This window comes from Lissotriton helveticus, chromosome 1_1 (assembly GCF_964261635.1).
Source record: "Lissotriton helveticus chromosome 1_1, aLisHel1.1, whole genome shotgun sequence".
In the NCBI taxonomy this organism is placed as follows: Eukaryota; Metazoa; Chordata; class Amphibia; order Caudata; family Salamandridae; genus Lissotriton; species Lissotriton helveticus.
Window position 1 is genome coordinate 897,004,388 of NC_136057.1, and position 23,242 is coordinate 897,027,629.

At 44.1% G+C, this 23,242-nt stretch overlaps 1 protein-coding gene across 2 annotated transcripts in view; it reads left to right on the top strand.

Moving 5' to 3' along the window:
* Positions 1-23,242, top strand: part of CCDC38 (coiled-coil domain containing 38) — a 2,097,275-nt gene that overhangs the window by 1,131,294 nt on the left and 942,739 nt on the right. For both annotated transcript variants that reach the window (XM_078675825.1, XM_078675815.1), the window contains exon 9: positions 20,028-20,103. In XM_078675825.1, the coding sequence (XP_078531951.1) occupies positions 20,028-20,103 (76 nt within the window). The remainder of the gene's footprint in view (positions 1-20,027; positions 20,104-23,242) is intronic.

Genomic DNA, 23,242 nt, shown 5'->3' on the forward strand with positions numbered 1-23,242 from the left:
AGCCTGTGGAAGGAGTTTTGGCCTTTAGTTATGTGCACTTCAGATGAGATATGTACGCCCTTTTTCTATGGATATCTTGTCCATCTGCACATCTTCAACTGCCTCTCTTTCCTCTTTAGCACCCTCTTTTCACTCTCCCCCGAATGCACTTCCTCGCATCTCCCTCACTTCACCACCTCCAAACGTACACCACACTCCCTCACGTTTAAGCAATTTATTTCCTTTTGTTTTTGGCTTGTAAATATTTTTACATTTGTGTACTCCCTTCACACTCATTTCGATTGCAACTGGAATACATGCCCATTGTTCTGTGTGCTCTGCATGGAGGCCAACAAACTGACATGCACTTTTCTTTAGCTTCAGCCACAGGTTCAGAGCTCTCAAAGCACCTCATAAGCACCTGGCATGGCCAGGGCCGGACTGGCCGTAGTGGGCACCAGGCGTTTCCCCGGGAGCCGGTTTAGGTACAGGTGGCCGATTTTGCAGCAGTGCTGCAATATCGGCCGCCTGTAACAAAAGCGGCAGCAGGAGTGGCGCTTCCCACTCGCACCACCACTTGGGTGCAGGTCGAGTTGATTGCCAGGGCTGGTTTCAGCTTCCAGGCCGGCCATGGGCAAGGCTCAAAGTATACACTGTGCAAGAGTAATAAGATGCACAGAAAAAATACAGAAAAAAACATGATAAAATATCCACCACTCTTGAGGAATGCAAGATTAAGTAAAAAATGTGAAACAAGAGGGGACTAAATCGCTGACATGCATTGCCTTAATGTTTTAAACATTCATTGTTCATAAATCAATCCATGTTTTTGACATTAATGTTAAGAGCATGAAGATAGGGCCAGTTTTATCAGCATACAGCAGAGAAATGTCTTTACTCTAATCACATATTTCTCCCTTTGCGCTTGAATAGGATATTTTGTTCAACTTCGCAAGAGAACTAAAACCCTGTCTGTCTTTTTAATCAATTTTGCAGGGGAACAAATACAGCAGTTCCACTTCTAAAGGGGCCAACGACATTCAGCCAGGGCCTGGGGTGTCACAGTGGGTCTGGTTCGTGGGACCAGGATTCTCAGCACAATATACATTACACAAGATTAGCATTATAACACTTACCATCATTACAGAGGACAAGGCATCAAATCAAACGTACTTCCATTCACTCCGATCTATGAAAAATGGGAAAGGGTAGGATCTAGACCTGTGAATAACAGGCGTCTGCCCTCAGGCACAGATGGAGACGGAGACATCCAAAACCCTGATGCTGAAATCATCACTGGCCTATAGTGTATATTACCATAGACTACAATGGCAATGAATGGCTTTAACACAGTAAGCCCTGAGTCGTGTGTCACAGTGTAGAGAGTTGATTTACTGCCTGGCTTCCGTCTGCAGCTTTTGAGCGAGGTGGCATAGACAGCCTGGGACAGACAGCCCAGGCCTAAATACATCAAATTGTTTCGAGATACAATCATATCTCTGAATAAATCGATCTATCTAATATTTGTGCAGGAATGTGTACGAATTTCAGTGGGGCGTAGCTCCAGAGCCCTACTGGAGAAATCACCCATGCACCTTTCACAGAATGTGGGTGAATGAGACCCAGAACAGCAGCCACCTTCACCGGCATCTTCTTTTCGTCTTTGTTTTCACAATTATTTTGCCTATGGGCAAAGTGAAAATGGACGAGAGAATACATACTCACTCAATCTTGAATTAAATTGGGAGTAAAAATATACCACTGACCTCAGGCAAGCCACAGTTTGTATGTCACAAAATTCTTCCCACTCTTGGTCAGGGCTGGAGCATAGATTTCCCCCCACCTTCACTTGGACAGTGGGCTGAACAGAGAGCCCTCTACCCCTTTCATGGTGTTGCAAGAACAAATATCCCCACCCTTAGACAAGGCAGTGGAGAGCTAACTGGAATAGACACAGTCCTGCTTTGGGCCTTTGAGAAAGGAAAGGGTCAAGCACAACCCCATTTTACGCATTGTGGGGTACACTACATACCCCCAACATAGGTAAGTTAAGGATTCTAAAAATATTCCACCTTGCCTCTGGGTAAAATGGAGTTGGGGCATTGAAGAAAAGTGTAGTCAAGCAAGGCCAGGTGGTAGCTAATCTCTCCACCCATAGCAAGACATGGGACACAAAACAACCCCTTTTACCTCTGAGCAAAGTGTGGCTGGGCAAATAAAGCATGAACATGTGGAAATACTGTACTTGAGAATGTCATGATGGCCGGTACATGACATAAACCCATTTCCTGGAAAAGGTGGGTGCACAAAATCAGTTTGCATTGATGGTACTAGCTTCAGCCAAAACATGCTATACATTTTACAGAAAGACCTAATGTTAAGATGAAGTGAAGCGTGAGAGGGTATCAGTACCAGCTGACACACAAAACCTAAATCGATGTAAAAATTAACCTTATTTCCCTCTCCTGCGATACAGCGTTTACAATATCACATATTACAGACAAACAAGATCAGACTACTTTCTAATATCAATAATTAAATCAATTTCGATTGCACATTGATGTAATCCTGCAATCATGTGCCCGAACATAAGGAATATTTAGCAACATACAATAACACCTCATAAGTACAAAGACACCTACAAATCTTGGACATGCCATCAGATGCTTTCATGAAATGCCATTATTTACCAACACAACAGTGCCTATTTTGGCCTTACCAGGCATTTGTGAGCCTCTACCAAACACTACCACCCAAGCACCACTCACCAGGAAGTGGCGGAGTTGGACATAATGTCAACTTGATGTTATTTCTGCTCACAATGGCAAACAGCCAAACAAGCTCCTGCCATGTGAGTCTGTAATTGCAGCATTCACCACCCTTATTTTTAAATCAACCTAGCAGAGTAGAAGGATTGCAGCGGGTTGGTGGTTAGGTCTCCTTTCGCCGAGCTAGTGGGCCCCCTGTTTTCCTCTCCCTGAAGTTAATAAAATCATCAAAGATTTCCACGGTTTGCCATACCTGTATGCCAGGACCAAGGGAAGATTTTTCTGAGTACCAGAGAGGAGAGATGCCTCCTGTTACCCCTAAACCTCAGGACACACAGCCAATCCCAAGGATTAATTTCTCTGGGGTGTGCAAGAAAACCTTGTGATGAAAGTTGAAGCTCTGTGGTTTCCTTGTTGAAACCAAAAACATCTTTGAGATTTCCAGTGCACTTTGAGACCCCAAGCCCTAAGGAATTTCCAGGGATTTTTTTACTGGTACCTATTGTGAGAGGAATTTCTGATGATCCCACAGGATCTGAGCACTTCTACCAGAAGGCGTTCCAGCTGTGCAAACCAGGGGGAACAAGAGCATCAGCCTGGCAATACTTGCATCTCACTGCGGAGCCACTCTGCCATCCTCCAGCCTTGACCCAGCAGTATCTGTAATCAATACGCATGGTGAGAAGTGGCGGGGTATTTGTGGGTTTCAAGTGTGGGCATAGATGGTGCCTTCACCCAGGTCTAAATGAGAACCAAAGGAAAAATAGCAAAATTACGATTAAACAATTTTTATTGGCTTTATCAACTGTAGACAATAGGAATTGTTGCAGGATTTTGTTTTCAAACAGATTTTATTGGTTTGTACGGTATCACATACATCATTTCCAAACATTTATCTTTTATGTTTCTTGCAATTTTGCATCTTGCAATAGTCAGGCGAATGTGTTACATTGCCAATATGTGAGTTAACTCTACTGTAGTGTTTTTGGGCATACATGTACTACATCGCTTTATTTTTGTAGACCCTCCCTCGTTCTGGTCCATCATGTCCACTGTCAGGTTTAGTGGTGCATCCTAAGCTAACTTGAGTAGAGTGCTTCACACCTGCAGTTGTGCATTGTAACTAGTCGTGCCGTTGCAACCCAGGGTGCTACAGCTAGACCAAGTGTTCTGCTGTGCAGTTGGGGTCTATGGCTTTGAAGCCCTTCAACATAGTATCCCATTCCATGGATATCAGGTTTTTACTTAGCCCCCGGGTCTCCTCCCGCCTTATAGCTGCACTTTCGGCTCCGCTCCATTGCACTTTCTCACTATGCCAAGTGTAGATAGCAGGGGGTCTCTATTTCTACCTCATTGTAATGGCTATTATGAGAGCAAAGGTCTAGAAATCGAAGTTGAATTTTCTGAGGGCTTGTGCGTTTGCGTAGACCTAACAGGCACTCCAAAACAGTGTCCTTGAGATGCAAATGTGTGGTTGCCGTTATAGCGCGGCGGACCTCCTCCCAAAACCCTCTGAGGAATGTGCATGACCATAGCATGTGAATGAGATCTGCCTTCGCCAACTTACAGCGAGGACAGTAATGCTGTGTATTTGGGAACATCCACTGTAGACGGCGTGGTGTTAGGTAGGACCTGTGGGGAACCATGCATTGTAGGAATTTAAATTTTGCATTGCGGGTCACTAGTTTAGGATGTTCTAGGATGAAGGCCCATTTCATGTCGGACAACACCTGGCCCCAGTTCTCCTGACCATTTGGTTCTTAAATCGGGGAGGAGCACCACTGCATGGGCCTGAATATCTACATATAACTGTTTTATGAGGTGGCGTCTCTCATCCATGTAATATAATGTACAAACTAATTTGTGTGGCGGGGGTTCCTCTCGCTGAGGAGCCCAGTGCATCCTTACGTAGGTAGTGCAATAGCATAGTATGTGTCAAATATAAGTGATTTGGTGCCCCAGTTGCCCAAGCAAACTTTTCATGGTCTAAGAGGATATTATTGCTAAACAGTGCTCCTACCGTTCCGACCCCTTTTTCAGCCCAGGCCTGCAGCCTATGCTTTGTGAGCCTTCCACTGGGTGTTGGTATCCCCAGCAGTGGGATGTTACCAGCATATGGGAGACAGGACACATGTATTGTATCGCTTTTTCCCAGCCCAGTAGCGCTGTTCTCAACAAGGGCGGTGCATGCGGGGGGGATTTTGCACTTTGGTAGTAATAGTGTGTGTAGGGTCCCCTGATTTATGTGTTGCACTGTGTACCCCATCTCCTGCAGGTTGCAACCCGCAGTCCAGTAGGACAGCCACTGCAATTGGCTCACGTAATAGTACACTCTGTTGTCCAGCACCTCCAACCCCCCTCTATGTGGGTCTAGCTGAAATTTTTTAAGGCTCACCCTTCGCCGTTGGGACCCACATATCAGGTCTAGGAGTATGGTGTCCAGAGTTCAGAAGATGGATGGCGGGATTATTATGGCAGATTGGCAAAATAATATAATAGGTGGGCGAGAGGAATTATTGCAGGATAAGACATTAATTAATAAGCAACTGTAGAGGATAGCAATTTTAGCAGGATGGGACAATAACAAATAATCAACTGTAGACAATGCCAACTGTAGCAAGATGAGACATTAACGAATTACAAGAGTGAATTGCACTGGCTCACACTGAAGGATGAGGGGGACCAAATAAATAAAAGGGTTGGGTTACCAAACGTGGAAAAAGGAACTAAGGGGTGCACGAACAATAATAGTGTAATGCTGTGAAACAGAATGTGGGGGGCTCATGGAGTTGTGGAAAAGTAAATTTTGCCATGTTCTGTGTCCCTACGTGTTCCCCATCTTATGCTATATGTGCATGATTAATATGCATATGTATTCCCCATGATCGATTAAAGACGCAATTACAGTTGTGTCCATCTCTAGTATGCCAGTTTCCAGTTCTCGTGAAAGCTACGAGTATTAGGCCTATGTAAAGCTACGTTGCCACGTTTCTCAGTGTGCACGTTATTTCATTGTAAAGTCCCCGTTTCTAGGCCTCAAAAGGGCCCGGACTCAGATTCAGCTCCTGTCTCCTGAAACCTCGTTGAGGAGCGATACAGCCCCCACCTGTATCCCTGACCCTTCACTTACTTCCTGCCTCACAGTGCCCGGCTCGGCCTGGCTCTGCCTGCCAGTCTGCCAAGAGTATGTTATGATTCTAGTTATCAGTCCAGCTCTCCTTCCCTGCATTCCTAAGCTACTGAATCGCATCAATAGTTTCCGTCATGGTCTAGCCTTTACGTCTCCATGTAAGAGAAATACTGTATTTATGGTCATTTAATATTCCTCAACACACACTACATGTAGAATAATGCATGCACCAGTCTTAGTGTCTGTTAGCCTTTGCCCTGATAACTTTTGGATTCTATCAACATGTTCTCTAAACATCAGATACTAGATAGTGTTTAGGTACATGTCGCTCTGACTCTCCAGACTTTCGTCTCTCCTTCTAGCTCAGAAGTCATAGCCCCCAGCTTCTCCCTAGTAACACGTCATTGCCAGCTTGCGCGCACCACTAGGTCAGAGGTCCCGGCTCCTTCGGTAGCCCCCTCCATGTTTCCGCCCCATTTGTGACATATTCCGTTACGTTTACATCACATGTCTATGTATACGCCCTGTTCACGCCTCTTGTTACACCTACTTTCTGCCTTATCTCTCGCGACTGCTATAGGCCCTGCCTACTGTTACGCCTATTGTATTGAATACCATGTATTTTGTTTAAGTATATATACTTGTGCATTGTTATTAAAACATGCCATGCCACTCCATTCCTTTGTCCCTGCCCTGTGCAGCGCTGCCATCCTATTCCCGTGCAGGTTGTCCTGTTCCTGTCCTTTATGCTGTATTAAACCTGCAAACTCCTACTACCTCGAATCTTGACTCTTATTTATTGAGCTATCTGTTATTTTATATCTAGTCAAAAATAGAGGTATTATTTATTTATTTACCACATAATGGCGCCCGAACAGGCACTTGCCCTTTCTCCACGCGCCGGTGAAGCCACGCAAGCCCCCTGATCCTCTGCAGCCGTGACGGAACCATACCGGCCACGTGCAGATATTTCTGCTTCAAGTATCCCTCAGGCCCACGAAGGAGACGGAGGTTGCGGTCCAGCGTCCAGACGAGGCGGTGGAGGAACGCGGCGAGTCCCAACCAGAGCCCAAGCCGAGAGTCCAAGGTCCGAGGTATCCGGAGGCCCACCTGTAACTGAAGTCCGAAGTTCGTCCGTCCGTCGTCGTAGCAGTCCAGTCCAGTCCGAGGCCTTCCGTTCTTGCTGCCCGGTGAGTACCGTTGCTGGGGTAGTATCTAGACAGGGTCAATTGCATTGTCTCTGGTCCGTGGGTTTGGGTACACAGATCCAACACGAAGTGTCCACTTAGGTGGATGCGGGTCCTGACGTGTCTCTTTATGAGACCGGTAAGTTTCGTACTGTTTTAGCAGTGCATCTCGTTTCTGTTCTAGTCCGTTCTGTTCTCGAGAAATTCATGTATTCTGTTTCCAGTATTCCAGGTAGTATTTTGTCCGAACTGTTATCCTAAATGTCATTCATGTATTTCAATGTCGTGGTATGAAAGTGGTGTACCTTCAGTAATTATCGTGTTCATTGTGTATTGTAATTGTGTCTAGACTCCAGCCCAGTCATGCCATGGTTTTCAAAGTTACGTCAGTTAAGAACTAGAAAAGGTCTGTTAGAAGAAGCAGTTCCTGTCCCGCCTAGGGACAGTCCAGGTCATTTTATGTATCAAAAGCATGGCATAAGTGCCATATTATATCTAGATTTGTGGGTGGAGTACACCAAACAGTTAGAAGAAAAGTATAGATGGCCCGTATCGGGTACATGGGATGCCGAGTGCATCATGCGAGTAGAAGAAGCATTATGGAAAAAGAAAGCCAGACAGTCACAGAAAGATGCCATCGAGTTATGGCGCAAAGAATCTCATAAAAGAACCGAAAAAGAAATCAGAAAGTCAGAATTAAGTAGAGAATCCTTAGAAAGGCCCAAGAAAGGGAATTAATCGAAATAGGTGAACGAGTTAAAACCGAACAGTCAGACAGACAGAGGAATGCCCTCATTAAGGGTATGTATCCTCTTCTTGCCGAGGGCTTGCCAAAAGCAACCCCGGAAGCATCCAGTAATTTTCCGCCACCCTTAGTTCCGACCAAGCTACGTCACAAACCGACCGCAGCTGATATTTTTCTCTCGTCCTATTTGGACGACACAGTCCCAGAATATGCAAATCCTGTTCCGCCAGCTCCTGTAAATAATGTAAATCCTGCTCCTCCAGTCACCGGGGCACCTGTTACAGCACCGGTTACGGTACCCCCGGTCCAGCCTACATTACAAGTACCCGCTACACTGGTCACTCTGCCAGCACGAAGAGTATCAGTCGACGATTCCAGTTTAGGGGCCGCGGGAGGAGGTCCTCCGGGAACCCCGCCGCCACACAAACGTGTAACGTCAGTCGAGTTACATGAATGTGCATTACAGCGCACGCCCAAACATCAGTCTGTTGCAGATATCAGACGAGCTCTTACCGAATGCCGTTATGATCCGGTCCCAGGTGATGATAGTATGGTTATATATTCATTACGTGTAAGACGGGTGACCGAGTATTTGGACACCCTACCGAATATGAAAGAAGATCTAGACAGAATGTATTGTTTCATTCGTACAGGACAAGATCCAGAAAGTATTGGTGAAGTCATGTCTCACAGAAAATCTGAGATCCACTTCATGCTGTTAAAGTTTCTGATCAATTGTTTAATTAGGGAACAAGATTCCCCGACTAAAGATCCGACCGAAATGAAAATTCTGACAAAGTGGAGTGATAATATAGCCGAGGGTAAGCACAAGACACTCAATAGTATAGAGAGTATGTACAAGAAAATACGTAAAGAAATAATAAGGTTACACGAACAACGCAAAGAAGCTCTAGGAAGCGAGAAAGAAAATGACTCTCCTACTGAAGAGGTAGACGACGAGAACACCGCCAGAATAGCGTATGTAGGTAAATCTAGATTTCCAGACCGACATTTACGCCTAGAACACAAGAAAACTGTTCCTCTTCCAGCACCAGAACAAGGTTCTCTAGAACAAGTATTTCAAGCTACCGATCACATTCTGAAATCACGAATTGGTTATAGTGAGTTAAGTACCATGCATGAACAAGAACTAGCCCGATCAGCAGTCCGATGGATTACTGATTCTACCACTTTTCCAGACGAAATAGTGGCACAAATGTTTCTGAAACTGCCCCCAGCCGAGCAGCGACTGGTGGGTATGTATATGATCCAACACCTCATTACTCTGTATGAGGGTCAACATTCTGATCCAGGTCCGTTACATGATGTCCTGAACGAGTTACTCCAGTATAGATGGAAAGGTTTAGGCACCGATTTAATTAGTGTCATTCTAGAACAGCGCCACAAATATAGAACGTTCCTAAATCCGCATTTTGTTCATGTCTCACCTCCAGAAAGTAAACCGTTTTACATAGACAGACAGCACCCGTTACGAGAAGTACACCCAGTTAGGACAGCGGGTGGTGAAATGCAACGAGTATTTGTTTACACCCCAGTTACCAAGATGGAACTCTTAGAGATGAAGAAATTAATTCCCTGTCACGACAAAGATCCAGCAGGGTTCCACCGAGAATTAAAAGACATGCTCCGTATGGGAGAATACACGTATCCAGATATTATTAAAATGTTAAAAGTCCTGTTGCCTGCGGGCATATACGAAAAACTCAAGGAAAAAGATTGGGAGGTGGGAGAGAAAAAGATTGATTGGACAGCTCTAGAAGCTGAAGATAAGATACGTGTACCAGGTACCGGTCTTGGAGACAAATGTAAAGAATTACCAGAATTATTGATACAAGTTTTGCCTAGGTTATTAGCCACTAAAAAGGAAGACTGGGATGCAATCTCAGCCTGTAAACAGAAACCAGACGAAGACACTAGTGATTTTTATTCTAGATTTGAGAAATGTTTTATAATAAACAGTGGTTTGAAGACGAGTAGCGAGTCATACCCTCATCTTTTTGTTACTAAATTAGTCGAGAATTCAAGTCCACAAGTTAAGAATAGAGTTTTGAAAGTCGAAAGTACATGGCAAGCTAGTACCCCGTCACAGATGTTACAGATGCTCAGTATCACCAGAATAGAATCAGAGAAGAGCAAGAACACGAGAGGAGACGTATGAAAGACACGAAAATGAAAGTACTAGTTGCACAATCTGTTCCACAAGACAGTCAGAAGAGGGGTCCGAATCAAGCCAGTCATCCAGCAGCTCCCGTTAAAGGGACATGCAATTATTGTAAACAGCCAGGTCATTTTATAAACGAGTGTGCAGTTCTGAAACACAATATAGCCACTGGTAAAACTAAAGAAAGACCACGTCCGCCTAGACAAGAACAAGTTTCACAGACTTCTCAGTCACCGCAGAATGCACAACAGACAGTTCCAGCACCGCAGCCTATAGCTGCAACACAGCATGTTACACAGCAGATGTACCAGTATGCACAATCCGAGTATCCAGAGTATCAAGCGTATTCATGAAACAGCCTAGAGAGGGAGGTAGGCTTGCCTCTCATCGAGATTCCTGTAGATCAAGAAGGTCCCTACGTACACAGTCAAGTATTAGGGAAAGACAGAAAGTTTCTGATTGATACAGGGGCAAGTAGGACTACCATTAGTCACGACGAGGTTCCAGGGGCTCCGCTCTCAGGCTCTAGAAATGTTTCCCTTGGATTTTCAGGAAAGCCTATTGTAAACGAGATATCAAAGCCAGTTACTTTAGAAGTTGGTCCATTGTCCCGAACTACTGATCTATTGCTTACGAAGTCATGTCCAGAAAATTTGTTAGGCATTAAGACACTGAAAGAATTAGGTGCAGTTATTTGTTGTTCCCCAGAGGGAATACGTTTGTTTTTACGTGACTTCAAGGGTCACTATGTATTACGAGATTTTGATCCGAGATTGTCAAATGTCCCGCAACATCTATGGGCGCAAGGTCCAACTGATGTTGGTTTCATGCGAATCACACCCCATCGTGTGACTCTCAAGCAAGGTGTAGTGTTACCACGAATCAGACAGTACAGATTGCCACCTGAGGCTGTAGCAGCCTTATCCAAAATTATTGACGAGCTCATTGCTCAAGGAGTAGTTGTAGAAACTGACTCCAATGTATGTAATTCTCCTATCATTCCAGTCATGAAACGTACTGATCCAAATGCACCCCCAGTATATCGATTAGTGATTGACCTTCGAGAACTCAATAAATGTATCATTCCCCAGTACCCAGTTGTTCCAGACATCTCATCTCTATTGACAGCTATTGATCCTGAGGCAATATTCTTTACCGTAATCGACCTCAAAAACGCATTTTTCAGTGTCCCCATTCATCCAGACAGCCAGTACCTTTTCGGTTTTTGTTTAAATGGAAGGAGCTATAAATTCACACGAGCTCCTCAAGGTTTCACAGAGAGTCCTAGTATTTACAGTCAAGCACTTAAGAGACAACTAGACAATATTCACATGCCAACTAACACTGCCCTGCTCCAATATGTCGATGATCTACTGATCACTGCCCGTTCTGAACGTGCTTGCGAGCGAGCGTCACTCACAGTTCTGTATTTCCTAGCCGAGATGGGGCACAAGGTGTCCCCTTCAAAACTTCAATTCTGTGTCCAGCAAGTGATCTACTTAGGCCACTTACTGTCCAAGTGGGGTAGGCAGTTGACACCTGACCGTATCCAGTTAATAGCGAGTCTCCCTCAGCCCAAGACACAGAAGGAGGTACGTGCTTTTATCGGCCTCACTTCTTATTGCAGACAATGGATTCCTCAGTATGCATTTTTAGCCAAGCCACTGATACAGTTAACGACACAGGAGGCAGCCGTATCGACTGTCCTCCCTTGGACATCTGAACATACACTTAGTTTCAATGAGTTAAAGAAAGCTTTATGCCAAGCTCCCGTTCTAGCTACACCGAACTACAGTAAGCCTTTTACACTTTTTGTCACAGAACGTGATGGTACAGCATTATCCGTTCTCACACAAGATCAAGCCGGACAATACAAGCCCTGTGCTTATTTTTCGAGCACACTAGATCCAGTAGCCCAGGCTCTGCCTGCGTGCCTCAAGTCAGTTGCAGCCACAGCACTAGCTATTAGACAAAGTGATTCCATAGTATTAGGACATTCCCTGACAGTACAAGTTCCACACTCCGTGGAAGTTCTTTTAAACCGAACACAGACTCAGCACTTGACAATTGCACGTTTGACAGGTTATGAACTGACACTGTTCCAGCCACACATAGAAATCAGACGCTGCAACGTTCTAAATCCTGCTACACTGTTACCGTCAGTTACTTCAAATCCTGCCACACATGACTGTGTGGAAGTAGTTAACACTATGACTAAGCCGAGACAAGACCTGACAGATATTCCATTACCAGACCCCGACCTGACACTTTATGTGGATGGTTCATGTATGAGAACGAGTACAGGAGAACTAGTAGCCGCGTATGCAGTGACTACTGACACTGAAGTTATTGAAACACACCGTATTGACACCCTGTCTGCTCAAGCAGCAGAGCTAGTCGCTCTGACACAAGCCTGCATACGTGCCAAGAACCTGAAAGTTAATATTTACACAGATTCACGCTACGCATTCGGAGTTGTACACAACTTCGGAGTGCTCTGGCAGGAGAGAGGTTTCATGACTTCTCATGGAACCAAGATTCAGCATGGTCTCCTCATTCAAGCTCTGTTAGATGCAATACATTTACCGACATCCATCGCTATTATGAAATGCAAAGCACATACGAAAGTTACAGACATTATTTCCCAAGGTAATGATCTAGCAGATCGAACAGCCAAGCTTACAGCACAGACACCAGACATACCAGTTAACAAGACACCGACATCCACTCTCGAACAGACTACTTGTATGACAGTTAAGGACCCTACTCAAGATGTCATAGATATCCAGTTACATGCTACTCCCGAGGAAATTAAGAAATGGTCCGAACAAGGAGGGGTCCAGACAGATCAGGGATGGTTGACGAGGGGAAAAGCCACATGGTTTCTCCCCGACTCTATGGTTCAAGTCATTATCAATACCGCACATAGTCCAGCACACTTAGGAGAAAAAGCCATGTTAGACAGTATCCAGAACATTTGGTTTAACAAGCATTTACGAGCTGCAGCCAAGCAGAAAGTCCGTACCTGTATGATATGTTGCCAGTTCAATCCAGGTAAAAGTGTCCCGGTGGAACAAGGTGGATTCCAACCTCCTGACCACCCTTTTGAAGTCCTCCAAATGGATTATATTCAGATGGAGCGATGTCGAGGTTTCAAGTATGTCCTTGTAGTTGTATGCGCTTTGTCCAGGTGGACAGAAGCATATCCAGTCCCAGATTACACAGCCGCAACCACTGCCAAGCAGTTGGTTCGTGAATTCTTCCCCCGTTATGGACTCCCTAGGGTCGTGTATTCTGATAACGGCCAGCCATTCTCATCTGAACTAATGAAGCACGTTTCCCTTTTGTTAGGGTACCAGTGGAAGTTCCATTGTGTACGCCATCCAGAAGCAGCCGGTCTCGTAGAGAGACATAATCAAACCTTGAAAATCCGCATTGCCAAAATCTGTCAAGAAAAAGGTGTAGACTGGTTAGTTGCTCTGCCAGTCGCTTTGTTTTATATGCGCATGGTCGCACACTCCAGATCAGGTCTGTCCCCTTATGAGGTCGTATTCGGCCGCCCCCCGAATATGTGGGGTACACCTAGACCCCGAAGTATTACCGATGTTTCCAGTAATATGCTGACAGATTACCTAGCTTCCTTGATGTCTGCCCTACACTCTTGTCGTTCACAGGTTGCCGCTGCATTTCCCGACAATACTGAAGTCAAGCCACACGAGATCCTTCCCGGCACCCTGGTCCTCGTCCGAAATTTTGATCGTTCAAGTCCGCTGGAGCCTCGCTGGAAGGAACCGAAGTTAGTCCTTCTAACCACCCGTACTGCCGTCAAGTTGGAAGGCAGGAAGGGGTGGGTGCACCTGTCACACGTCAAGAAATTTCACGGACTAAAAACTGTTTCCAAGAACATTTCCAAGGATTGTCAAGATTTTAAAGACTGCCAAGATACTATTCTTAAGGACTGTCCCGCAAATGACATTGATATCAAGCCCTCCCTGTTAGAGAAAACTCCGCAGCAGGAGTATAAAAGTAAGCTACGGTCTAGTAAAATAAGTCAGCCAGTTTAATTGTCTAAGTCCTCCCCTAGGTGAAACGGTTAGACAGGTATCTGACATGTATGAGATAGACCCCCATAGTGAGAGAGTTAGTCAAAACTCTATCCGATGTATCGTTTTTCTAAGTTTTATATTGTTTTTAAGCTTAATGGTTACCTGCACAAGTTATGCATTTCATTTATGTTTTCCAATTTCTCATGTAAATATGTTTTCTAATGCTACAGTAGAGCACACGTTTAGTGATCTGCCTCCTCACGAACTATCCTATCGTCTTGCTATGCGCAATAACACATTTATCCGTATGTTGCATTATTCACACCAGACCAGCAATGCCACTAATTGTTGGGTGTGTGGTCGACTCCCCCCTTTCCAGACACCGAAGGGAGTTCTGCCACTCTTTCCTTATCCGTTTTCACATAATGGTTCATGTGGAGCATGGTCCACGTTAACGTCATCCTCAACTGATATGTCCCTTCTGAACAGTACATGTTTTCCAGACAAGCAAGGTCTTCCCCACAGAACAGGGTTAGATCTAGAAAATGAAGTTTATAATTTGGGTAATTATTCTTCGAATTTCATGGTTCTGAATGTTCAGTCTGATCCTACTCCAGACTTACCTGCTATTTCAGTACTACCAGTCAAAGGCGAATTATGTGTCAGAAATAATGGTTCCGTACATGTAGGACATAGTGATTGTACTACTATTGTCAAGTATAGTGACAGTGGGAAATCTATTTTCAAAGCTTCACGTCATTCTTATTTTGTTTGTGGTCAGACCGCATATGTTCGTCTGCCCCTCGATTGGGATGGAACCTGTTACATTGCCTTCCTACTGCCACCAGTTTTCCTAGCCCCGTCCGATTATCACAGAAACACACATCTAGTACACATTAGACATAGAAGGGAGATCGAGTCCCCGATTGTCGATCAAACTGAAACTGCTCTAGAACAGTATACAGATTTCAATAGAGGATTCTTTTTCTTTATAGGACCTATCCAGAATAGTAAGTTAATACGTAGATTAACCAGAACCCTTGAAGCAGTAGTGAATGAGACTGCCTCTGCTCTAGGTAACTTAACCAAAGAGCAATCTGCTATGAGATTTGTCGTGCTCCAAAATCGTCTCGTTCTTGACGTCATACTGGCCGATAGAGGAGGAGCATGTAGAGTCATCGGATCTAGTTGCTGCATTTTCATTCCTAATAACGCGCCGTCTGTTTATTCAGCTATAACTAGACTTCATAAAATTGCCCATCAGTTACACCAGAATCCAGGCACCTGGACATGGTCCGGTTGGTTTTGGAGTATAATTTCTGCCTGGGGATGGAAAGTATTGTCCTTTCTAGGTATTGCAGTAGCGATCATATTCAGTTGCTGCCTCTGTATACAATGTGGCCCTGCGATTTGCGGCATTTGTGCTACCTCTTGTATTCCTAGTCCCAAGTCCCGTCCTAGATCCCGTTCCAAGAAATTTCGAGACGAGCAAATGATACTGTATGAAATGATAGATGGTATCATGAATATTGATGTTTCCTGATGGAAACGTAGTGACAAGGAGGGAATGTGGAAAAGTAAATTTTGCCATGTTCTGTGTCCCTACGTGTTCCCCATCTTATGCTATATGTGCATGATTAATATGCATATGTATTCCCCATGATCGATTAAAGACGCAATTACAGTTGTGTCCATCTCTAGTATGCCAGTTTCCAGTTCTCGTGAAAGCTACGAGTATTAGGCCTATGTAAAGCTACGTTGCCACGTTTCTCAGTGTGCACGTTATTTCATTGTAAAGTCCCCGTTTCTAGGCCTCAAAAGGGCCCGGACTCAGATTCAGCTCCTGTCTCCTGAAACCTCGTTGAGGAGCGATACAGCCCCCACCTGTATCCCTGACCCTTCACTTACTTCCTGCCTCACAGTGCCCGGCTCGGCCTGGCTCTGCCTGCCAGTCTGCCAAGAGTATGTTATGATTCTAGTTATCAGTCCAGCTCTCCTTCCCTGCATTCCTAAGCTACTGAATCGCATCAATAGTTTCCGTCATGGTCTAGCCTTTACGTCTCCATGTAAGAGAAATACTGTATTTATGGTCATTTAATATTCCTCAACACACACTACATGTAGAATAATGCATGCACCAGTCTTAGTGTCTGTTAGCCTTTGCCCTGATAACTTTTGGATTCTATCAACATGTTCTCTAAACATCAGATACTAGATAGTGTTTAGGTACATGTCGCTCTGACTCTCCAGACTTTCGTCTCTCCTTCTAGCTCAGAAGTCATAGCCCCCAGCTTCTCCCTAGTAACACGTCATTGCCAGCTTGCGCGCACCACTAGGTCAGAGGTCCCGGCTCCTTCGGTAGCCCCCTCCATGTTTCCGCCCCATTTGTGACATATTCCGTTACGTTTACATCACATGTCTATGTATACGCCCTGTTCACGCCTCTTGTTACACCTACTTTCTGCCTTATCTCTCGCGACTGCTATAGGCCCTGCCTACTGTTACGCCTATTGTATTGAATACCATGTATTTTGTTTAAGTATATATACTTGTGCACTGTTATTAAAACATGCCATGCCACTCCATTCCTTTGTCCCTGCCCTGTGCAGCGCTGCCATCCTATTCCCGTGCAGGTTGTCCTGTTCCTGTCCTTTATGCTGTATTAAACCTGCAAACTCCTACTACCTCGAATCTTGACTCTTATTTATTGAGCTATCTGTTATTTTATATCTAGTCAAAAATAGAGGTATTATTTATTTATTTACCACAGAGTGGTTGTGAATTCAGATGTATTGTGATGGAGAGAGTTGGTATCTGGTGACCTGATGCCTATACATTTAACACTGTAAGGGAGGAGCATTCTCTTCAGTCAGTTCCTTATCTATATATATAAAAACAAATGTATGTCTGTCTGTCTGTCTGTTTGTCCTTTATGCATTACTACACCATTCATCCGATCGCCATGAAACTTTGGGAAGTTGTTGAGAACACTCCCGCAAAGGTTTCTGGCATACATTTATTTTAAATATCGGCCCCCCAGGGCCCTCATAATCTTTTGAATTCTGATGTATGCACAAGACAGAAAAACAAAAAATCGTGTATCCACAAGCACTCGAATAAATAAATAGAATTAAAACAGCATTCATCCGATCGCCAGGAAACTTTGGGAAGTTGTTGAATACACTCCTGCGAAGGTTTCTGGTATAATTTATTTTTAAATATCGGCCCCCTAGGGCCCTCATAATCTTTCGAATACTGATGTACGCACCAGACGGAAAAACAAAAAATCGTGTATCCACAAGCACTCGAAAAAATAAATAGAATTAAAACGACACTTTGAAATGTTTTCCATATTAAAATGAATACGTTTCAATAAAAATGACACAATGTAAATTGAATGTTATCATAACGAGTTTCCTTGAATTTCCTTTCTTCGGAGATCGCAGCAACGTGCAACGGGTAATCTAGCACTGTATAAGTATAGTGTCCCATATAGCAGCAATAGGGTGCTGGTTTTATATGATGGGCCTCCACCCAATGCAGTGCAGAGCTTTCTGCTTCTCCCCGTCTAAGTAGTGCCTTCTGAAATAGGGAGAGAGCTGGTGGGTGTTGAGCCTTCCAGTGCAAAGTTACTAGATGCGTAGCCAATAGGAGGGCAAGATTGGCAAATTGCACCCACCCCCTGTTCTTTTTTTGTCTTTGGAAAATACCTAAGGCAGCAGCCTACCCATGAATTCAATGTGGTGAGGTCTGTGACTGTGCTCAATGAAGCATGTACTGCATGCCAAAAACTTGCTATTCTAGGGCATGACCAGAGCATGTTCCAGAAGTCAGCAACCTGGGTGAAACATCTAGGACAAGTGAAATTGGCTCCTGGAAACTTATGATTTAGACGAGAGGGTGTAAGGTAAGCCCTGTGAAAGATCATTTATTGGATAGTTTTAAAACAAGCATTTTTTAAAACAGTCTTAGGAGACTCAAGGGCACATGACCACTTGGTGTTGTGAAGAGGTCTTGTTAAGTCCTCCTCCCAGGGGCAGCGGAGGTGATTCAAAGAAATGTCAGTGTGTTCCCATATGGATTTGTATAGCCATGTCATAAGATGTCGACCACCCCCATGAGGAATAGAGTATGTATCACTGCATGGGTAAGTGGTTCATCTTGGGCTCTCCATAATGATCGAGTGCCACCAGTAATTGTCCATATGTTGCTAATTGTCCTGAGGGAATATTATAGTGCTAATGAATTTGTTCAAATGTGAGGATCTGGGCACCTTGGAAGAGATCTCCAACCATTTTAAAGATTGTGCATGCCACTCCTGAAGCTGCTCATCTGTTAGCAGACCTAAGGGTCCCGGGAGACCCTTGAGGTGTATTTTGGGGGAATATGGGTGGATTTTACTCATAAGCTGTAGAACTCTAGTTAGACATTTTCTGTCCACCCGTGTAGGGACCAGGAGCAATTTATTTTGATAGTGGGGTATAAGAGCTGGCGTATTATAGGAGGGGAGTGGACCATTGCCTCTGCTTGTCGTATAGAGGTTTATTCCTCCAAACATTCCATTGGAGCTGTGCTTCTTGGGAATGATATAGACAAACTCCCAGATAACAGACTGCAGATGTCCTCTAGGCTAGCGGATTTGGATTACCTGTGGGTTGGCATTGCTGTGAAATGGAAATGTGCAAGATTTTCCCCAGTTCACTTGGAGGCCAGCTGCTTCCTCAAAGTCCCAGAAAGTAGAGAATATTGAGAACATGTCTGCTTATGTGTCCTGGATATATCATAAAAAGTCATCTGCATAGAATGACAGCATTTGTGGTTCCATCAAGAGTGATACCCCACTGCTGACCTTCCAAGCAAAGAAGATGAGCCAGCGGCTCCATGGCGATTGAGAATAGGATAGGTAGGGAGAAGGCAGCCCTCACAGGTGTGCCTTGACCTATGGGAAAGGGGAGCGAAATCAGGCAACCAATGCGCCCCCTAAATTACAGGTTTCTGTACAATAGCTTTGTGTAGATCAGCAGATGTTGGCATAGGTCTGCTGCCTGGAGAACCTCGAAGAGGTAATCTCAAGATTAAGAATCAAAGGCCTTCTCGATGTCCAATATAAGGCATGCTGTCTGCAGTTATCACAGCGAGGCCTATCTGTCGCAGGGAAGAGTTGTCTGATATTATTATTAGACGTGTTACGTCCTGGAACAAATCCATTTTGTTCAGGGTGAATGAAGACAGAAAATACACTCAAGTACTGATTTACTAGGACTTTACCAAGTATTTTAAAGGCGGCGCCCAATATGGCCACCGGCGATAGGAGGAGAGGCAAGTGGACACTTGACTATCAGGCTTCTGCAGGGATATTAGAAGAGATTCCTGGAGGAAGGGTGGGAGCACGCCGGTGGTAAGGTCTTCATTGTTAGCGCCGGGACACCCCCCAGGGGGTAGCTGCGCGCTCTACAAACTCCATAAAATAAAAATAAAAATAAATTGTTTACCTCAACCAAACTTGGAGCCAGGCTGACCAGGAACCGATCATGGTATTCAGTTGGAAACCTATCTAATATGACTAGGTCAAGTATTACTTTCTTTACCTCAGCTAGCAAAGCGTTGATAGTGGGCAGTGGGCAGGTACCACACTATCAGCTTAGTGAGGGAATCATACAAACATGCATTCACAACATTTCATTTCAGCCTTTCACATGATGGAGAAGTGGGAGTTAAAGTTAAAGGAGTATCTTAGATTTTGAATTTCACATCTTTTTAGGATTTGTGTTGTAATCAGTATTGAGACATTGTCAACCTTCCCTTCCCATTAACGTTCGTTTTTTTCTATTAACTTTTTAATATATAGACAAATAAACCAGTGATATTTCTACTGAAGTGTTAGACACAGTAGATTTCTAATGATGTGCTAGTAGAGGGAAATTGTAGTAGGATTGTTTCTAGAAGCATTGCTGCTGGGTAAATGGTGTCTTTATCTTTGTTTGTTATAGGAGTCCAAGTATTTCTTCAGCAGAGGAGAAAGAACCACCTAAAACCATCACTGCAGATGATTCAGAATTGGATGAGGTAATTAAATAGTTTTGTTTCTTGCATTCCTATAAGATAAAGAAAATCAGAATTTCACTGATAGCATGTGTTTAAAACATTTTCTTGACGCATTAGCCAAATCTTTTACGGGTGCAAACCTCAGTGTGCAGAATAGTAATACGTAAGCACTTAGTGTGAGAGACAAATGTTAAGGTACTGTTAACTACTCACTTATTACTTACTTCATATGTTTTCAGTATAATTTTGATTTCTTTTTTTATTTGGAATGAAGTGGTAGATTACATAAATATATATGTACAGAATAGTGTATATTACCAATCATTTATTGCTTAGACCCTCTTGGTAGAAATCCCAGATTATATGACATTCTGTAGAGAAACTACATAAGAGATAAATGGAAAAACACATTTGCCTCTACTTTATAGCTTCCTTTGTTGCTCATTTGTTCAGTGCAATCTAAAGTCTGACTGAGGCCTGTTCAAATTTGATTCCTCAGTCCATCCTGTATATGTAATTTTTTTCAGATGTAAACAAGCATATAATGTGTAGGCTTTTTTGTCAAGGCAGTAGAGCTGTCATAATGTTCCAATGTTTTGAAAGACTGAACAACTTCTAAAGATAAAACCCCATTAATGTTTTCCATTCCGGCTGTCCTTTGTCGCTTGCCCAAAGACAGTTCTAAATGTCTATAACACCATCTCCCTTAAATTATGTTTCCAGTTCCCTAGGCTCATTTGGCTTCATGCACATCTGTCCTCCAATAAATGGTTCTTAGAGAGCTTTCTAGATTGTATTTAAAACAACACATAAATATGTTTATGTGTTGTTAGTGAAGTGTTGTTGAGTGGAGTGTCATAGAGTACAGTGATAAGAGTATTGTAGAGTGAAGTGTCATAGAGTATAGTGGAGGAGAGTGGAGTACACAGTGCAGTAGACCGGAGTGTTGTAGAGTGTTGTGTAGAACTGTAGAGTGTCATGACGTAGAATGTTGTGGTGTAGACGGTGGATAGTAGAGAGGCATATAACTTATCCCCCTCCCAGCCCATGAATCTGAAGAGCCTAATAAACCTATCCTGATCAAGGAGGTGACTTCAGCCATCGCCTGCTTTAAAGTTATGAAGTCCCTGGGGCCAGATGGCTTCTCGTCCTGTTTCTATAAAGTGTTTTGCCAGGTACTGGTCCTACTGCTCACCCACCTCTAAAACACCTTTGCCGATACAGACATCCTCACGACTCTATTCTTAAGGCCTCAATCTCTGTCATCCCGAAGCCCAGCAAAGACCCTGCCTTTGTGGGTGCTATAGGCCTATCTCTCTCCTGAATATCAACGTGAAACATTTCACCAGTATGCTGGCCCACCACCTCATTACCCTCATGCCTGCATATTTGCTCAGGACCTAGCAGGCTTTATTCCCACCTGCCAATGTGGGGATAACAACAAAAGCATTCTGCATTGAATAGCGAAAACACATAGGTCTCAGAAAAAAGCTCTGTTATTCTCCATTGATATTGAGAAAGCGTATATCTGTTTGAAACTCCGAAACGCTTTGGTTGTGCTGACAAATTCTGAAGATGGGTCCGCTCTGTCTGTAGTCCTTCTAGAGCAGCTGTTCGAGTAAATGGGGTAATGTCCCAGCCTTTTCCCATACAGCGAGGCATTCGACAAGGGTGTCACTTCTTTTCGGCCTCTACATGGAACCCTTTGCCCACAAGGTGGGAGCTAACCATATTGTTTCAGGGATACCCTTCGTCAACGGTACAGCTTATATGTCTTATATGCTTATATGCTTATATCTCGCTGTCATGATCCTTTCTATTACTAACCAGATGTCATCCTTCCCTGCCCTTGTGACAGGGCTCCAAGCTTTTGGTAACATCTCTGGTTCAAAGTAAACATAAAAAATTCCCAGATCTTGAATTTATCCATCACCCCATCCCACGAGGCACATCTCCACTTTCTGTTTCCCTTTGAGTCTGCAAACAACTCCATACCCTATCTTGTTATCAAGTTAGCATGATCATTTTCAAAGATGCTATTACTTAACTATACCGCCCTTACTTTCCCTAGGCATTTAAACACTTGGTGTTACCTTCACTTCTATTGGCTTGGCAGATTTTTTGCCGTAAATTGACAATAGTGGCTCTTACTCCACCACCACACGCCTTGCACTCCCTGCAACTCAAAATCAATAAGTTATTTTGGGGCGGGAAGAAACTCTGCCTCCAGAAACACCTCCTATACCGATGAATACAAGAGGGTGGATTAGCTGTATCCGTGATAGCTCCTGACTTCCAAGTTTCCCAACATCACTTTTTAGTGGAATGGAAGTGCTCTCTTTCTGAGTATGGGGTCTTTATTCCTCCCCAGTGACTAGCTCAGCTTTTAAAATGTGGGTTGTTGTAGCCACTTAGGAGGGCTTAACCACCTTTGCCTCCACCTTGACCCCAAACTTATCAAACCCAAAATTCTGCCCTGGGATGCACCACAAACGTTTCCGACAATTGCAGAAGGATGGGTGCAAGCGTATCAGTAGTCTCTTTGACTCTGAGGGTGTTATTCCTTTTGAGCACTTGAAGTCTGATTATGGGCTTAAGGAAGAGGACCATCTCCAATACCTCCAAGTGAAACTAGGGGTGATGCAAACAGCGCTGAAGCCACATGCAGGGAGGCCACTTACTTCCTTTGAAAAATGGGTCATCCACAAAAAAGGTGACAAACACCTAATCTCTGCATCCTATTAGGGAAACAAAAGTCATCAACTACATCCACGGGTCAAACTAGGTAGGAGACGGAACTCCGTAGGGCACTCACTGCCAAAGAAGGGACGTACATTTACTACTGAGCTAAACAAACATATGACCAGTACAGAAACCGCATACAAAATAGTGTCTTATTCGTACCTAATCCCGGCTCAGCTCCAAGCTTGGAAACCGAAACACTCGGAAGAGTGCTGGAGGGGGTTTGGAGGTACGGGCACCCTCATCCACCTGCTGTGGCACTGCCCGAAACTGCACCACCCGCGATACGCTTGGCGTGCACGATACCTGCAGCTTAATTCTCTCCGTTGAATCTACCCCGTCTATACTCTCGATTCTACATAGTTCTTATCCAGTTGATGGGGACCTCGAGAATGTGATATTTAGGTTGCCCGACCTG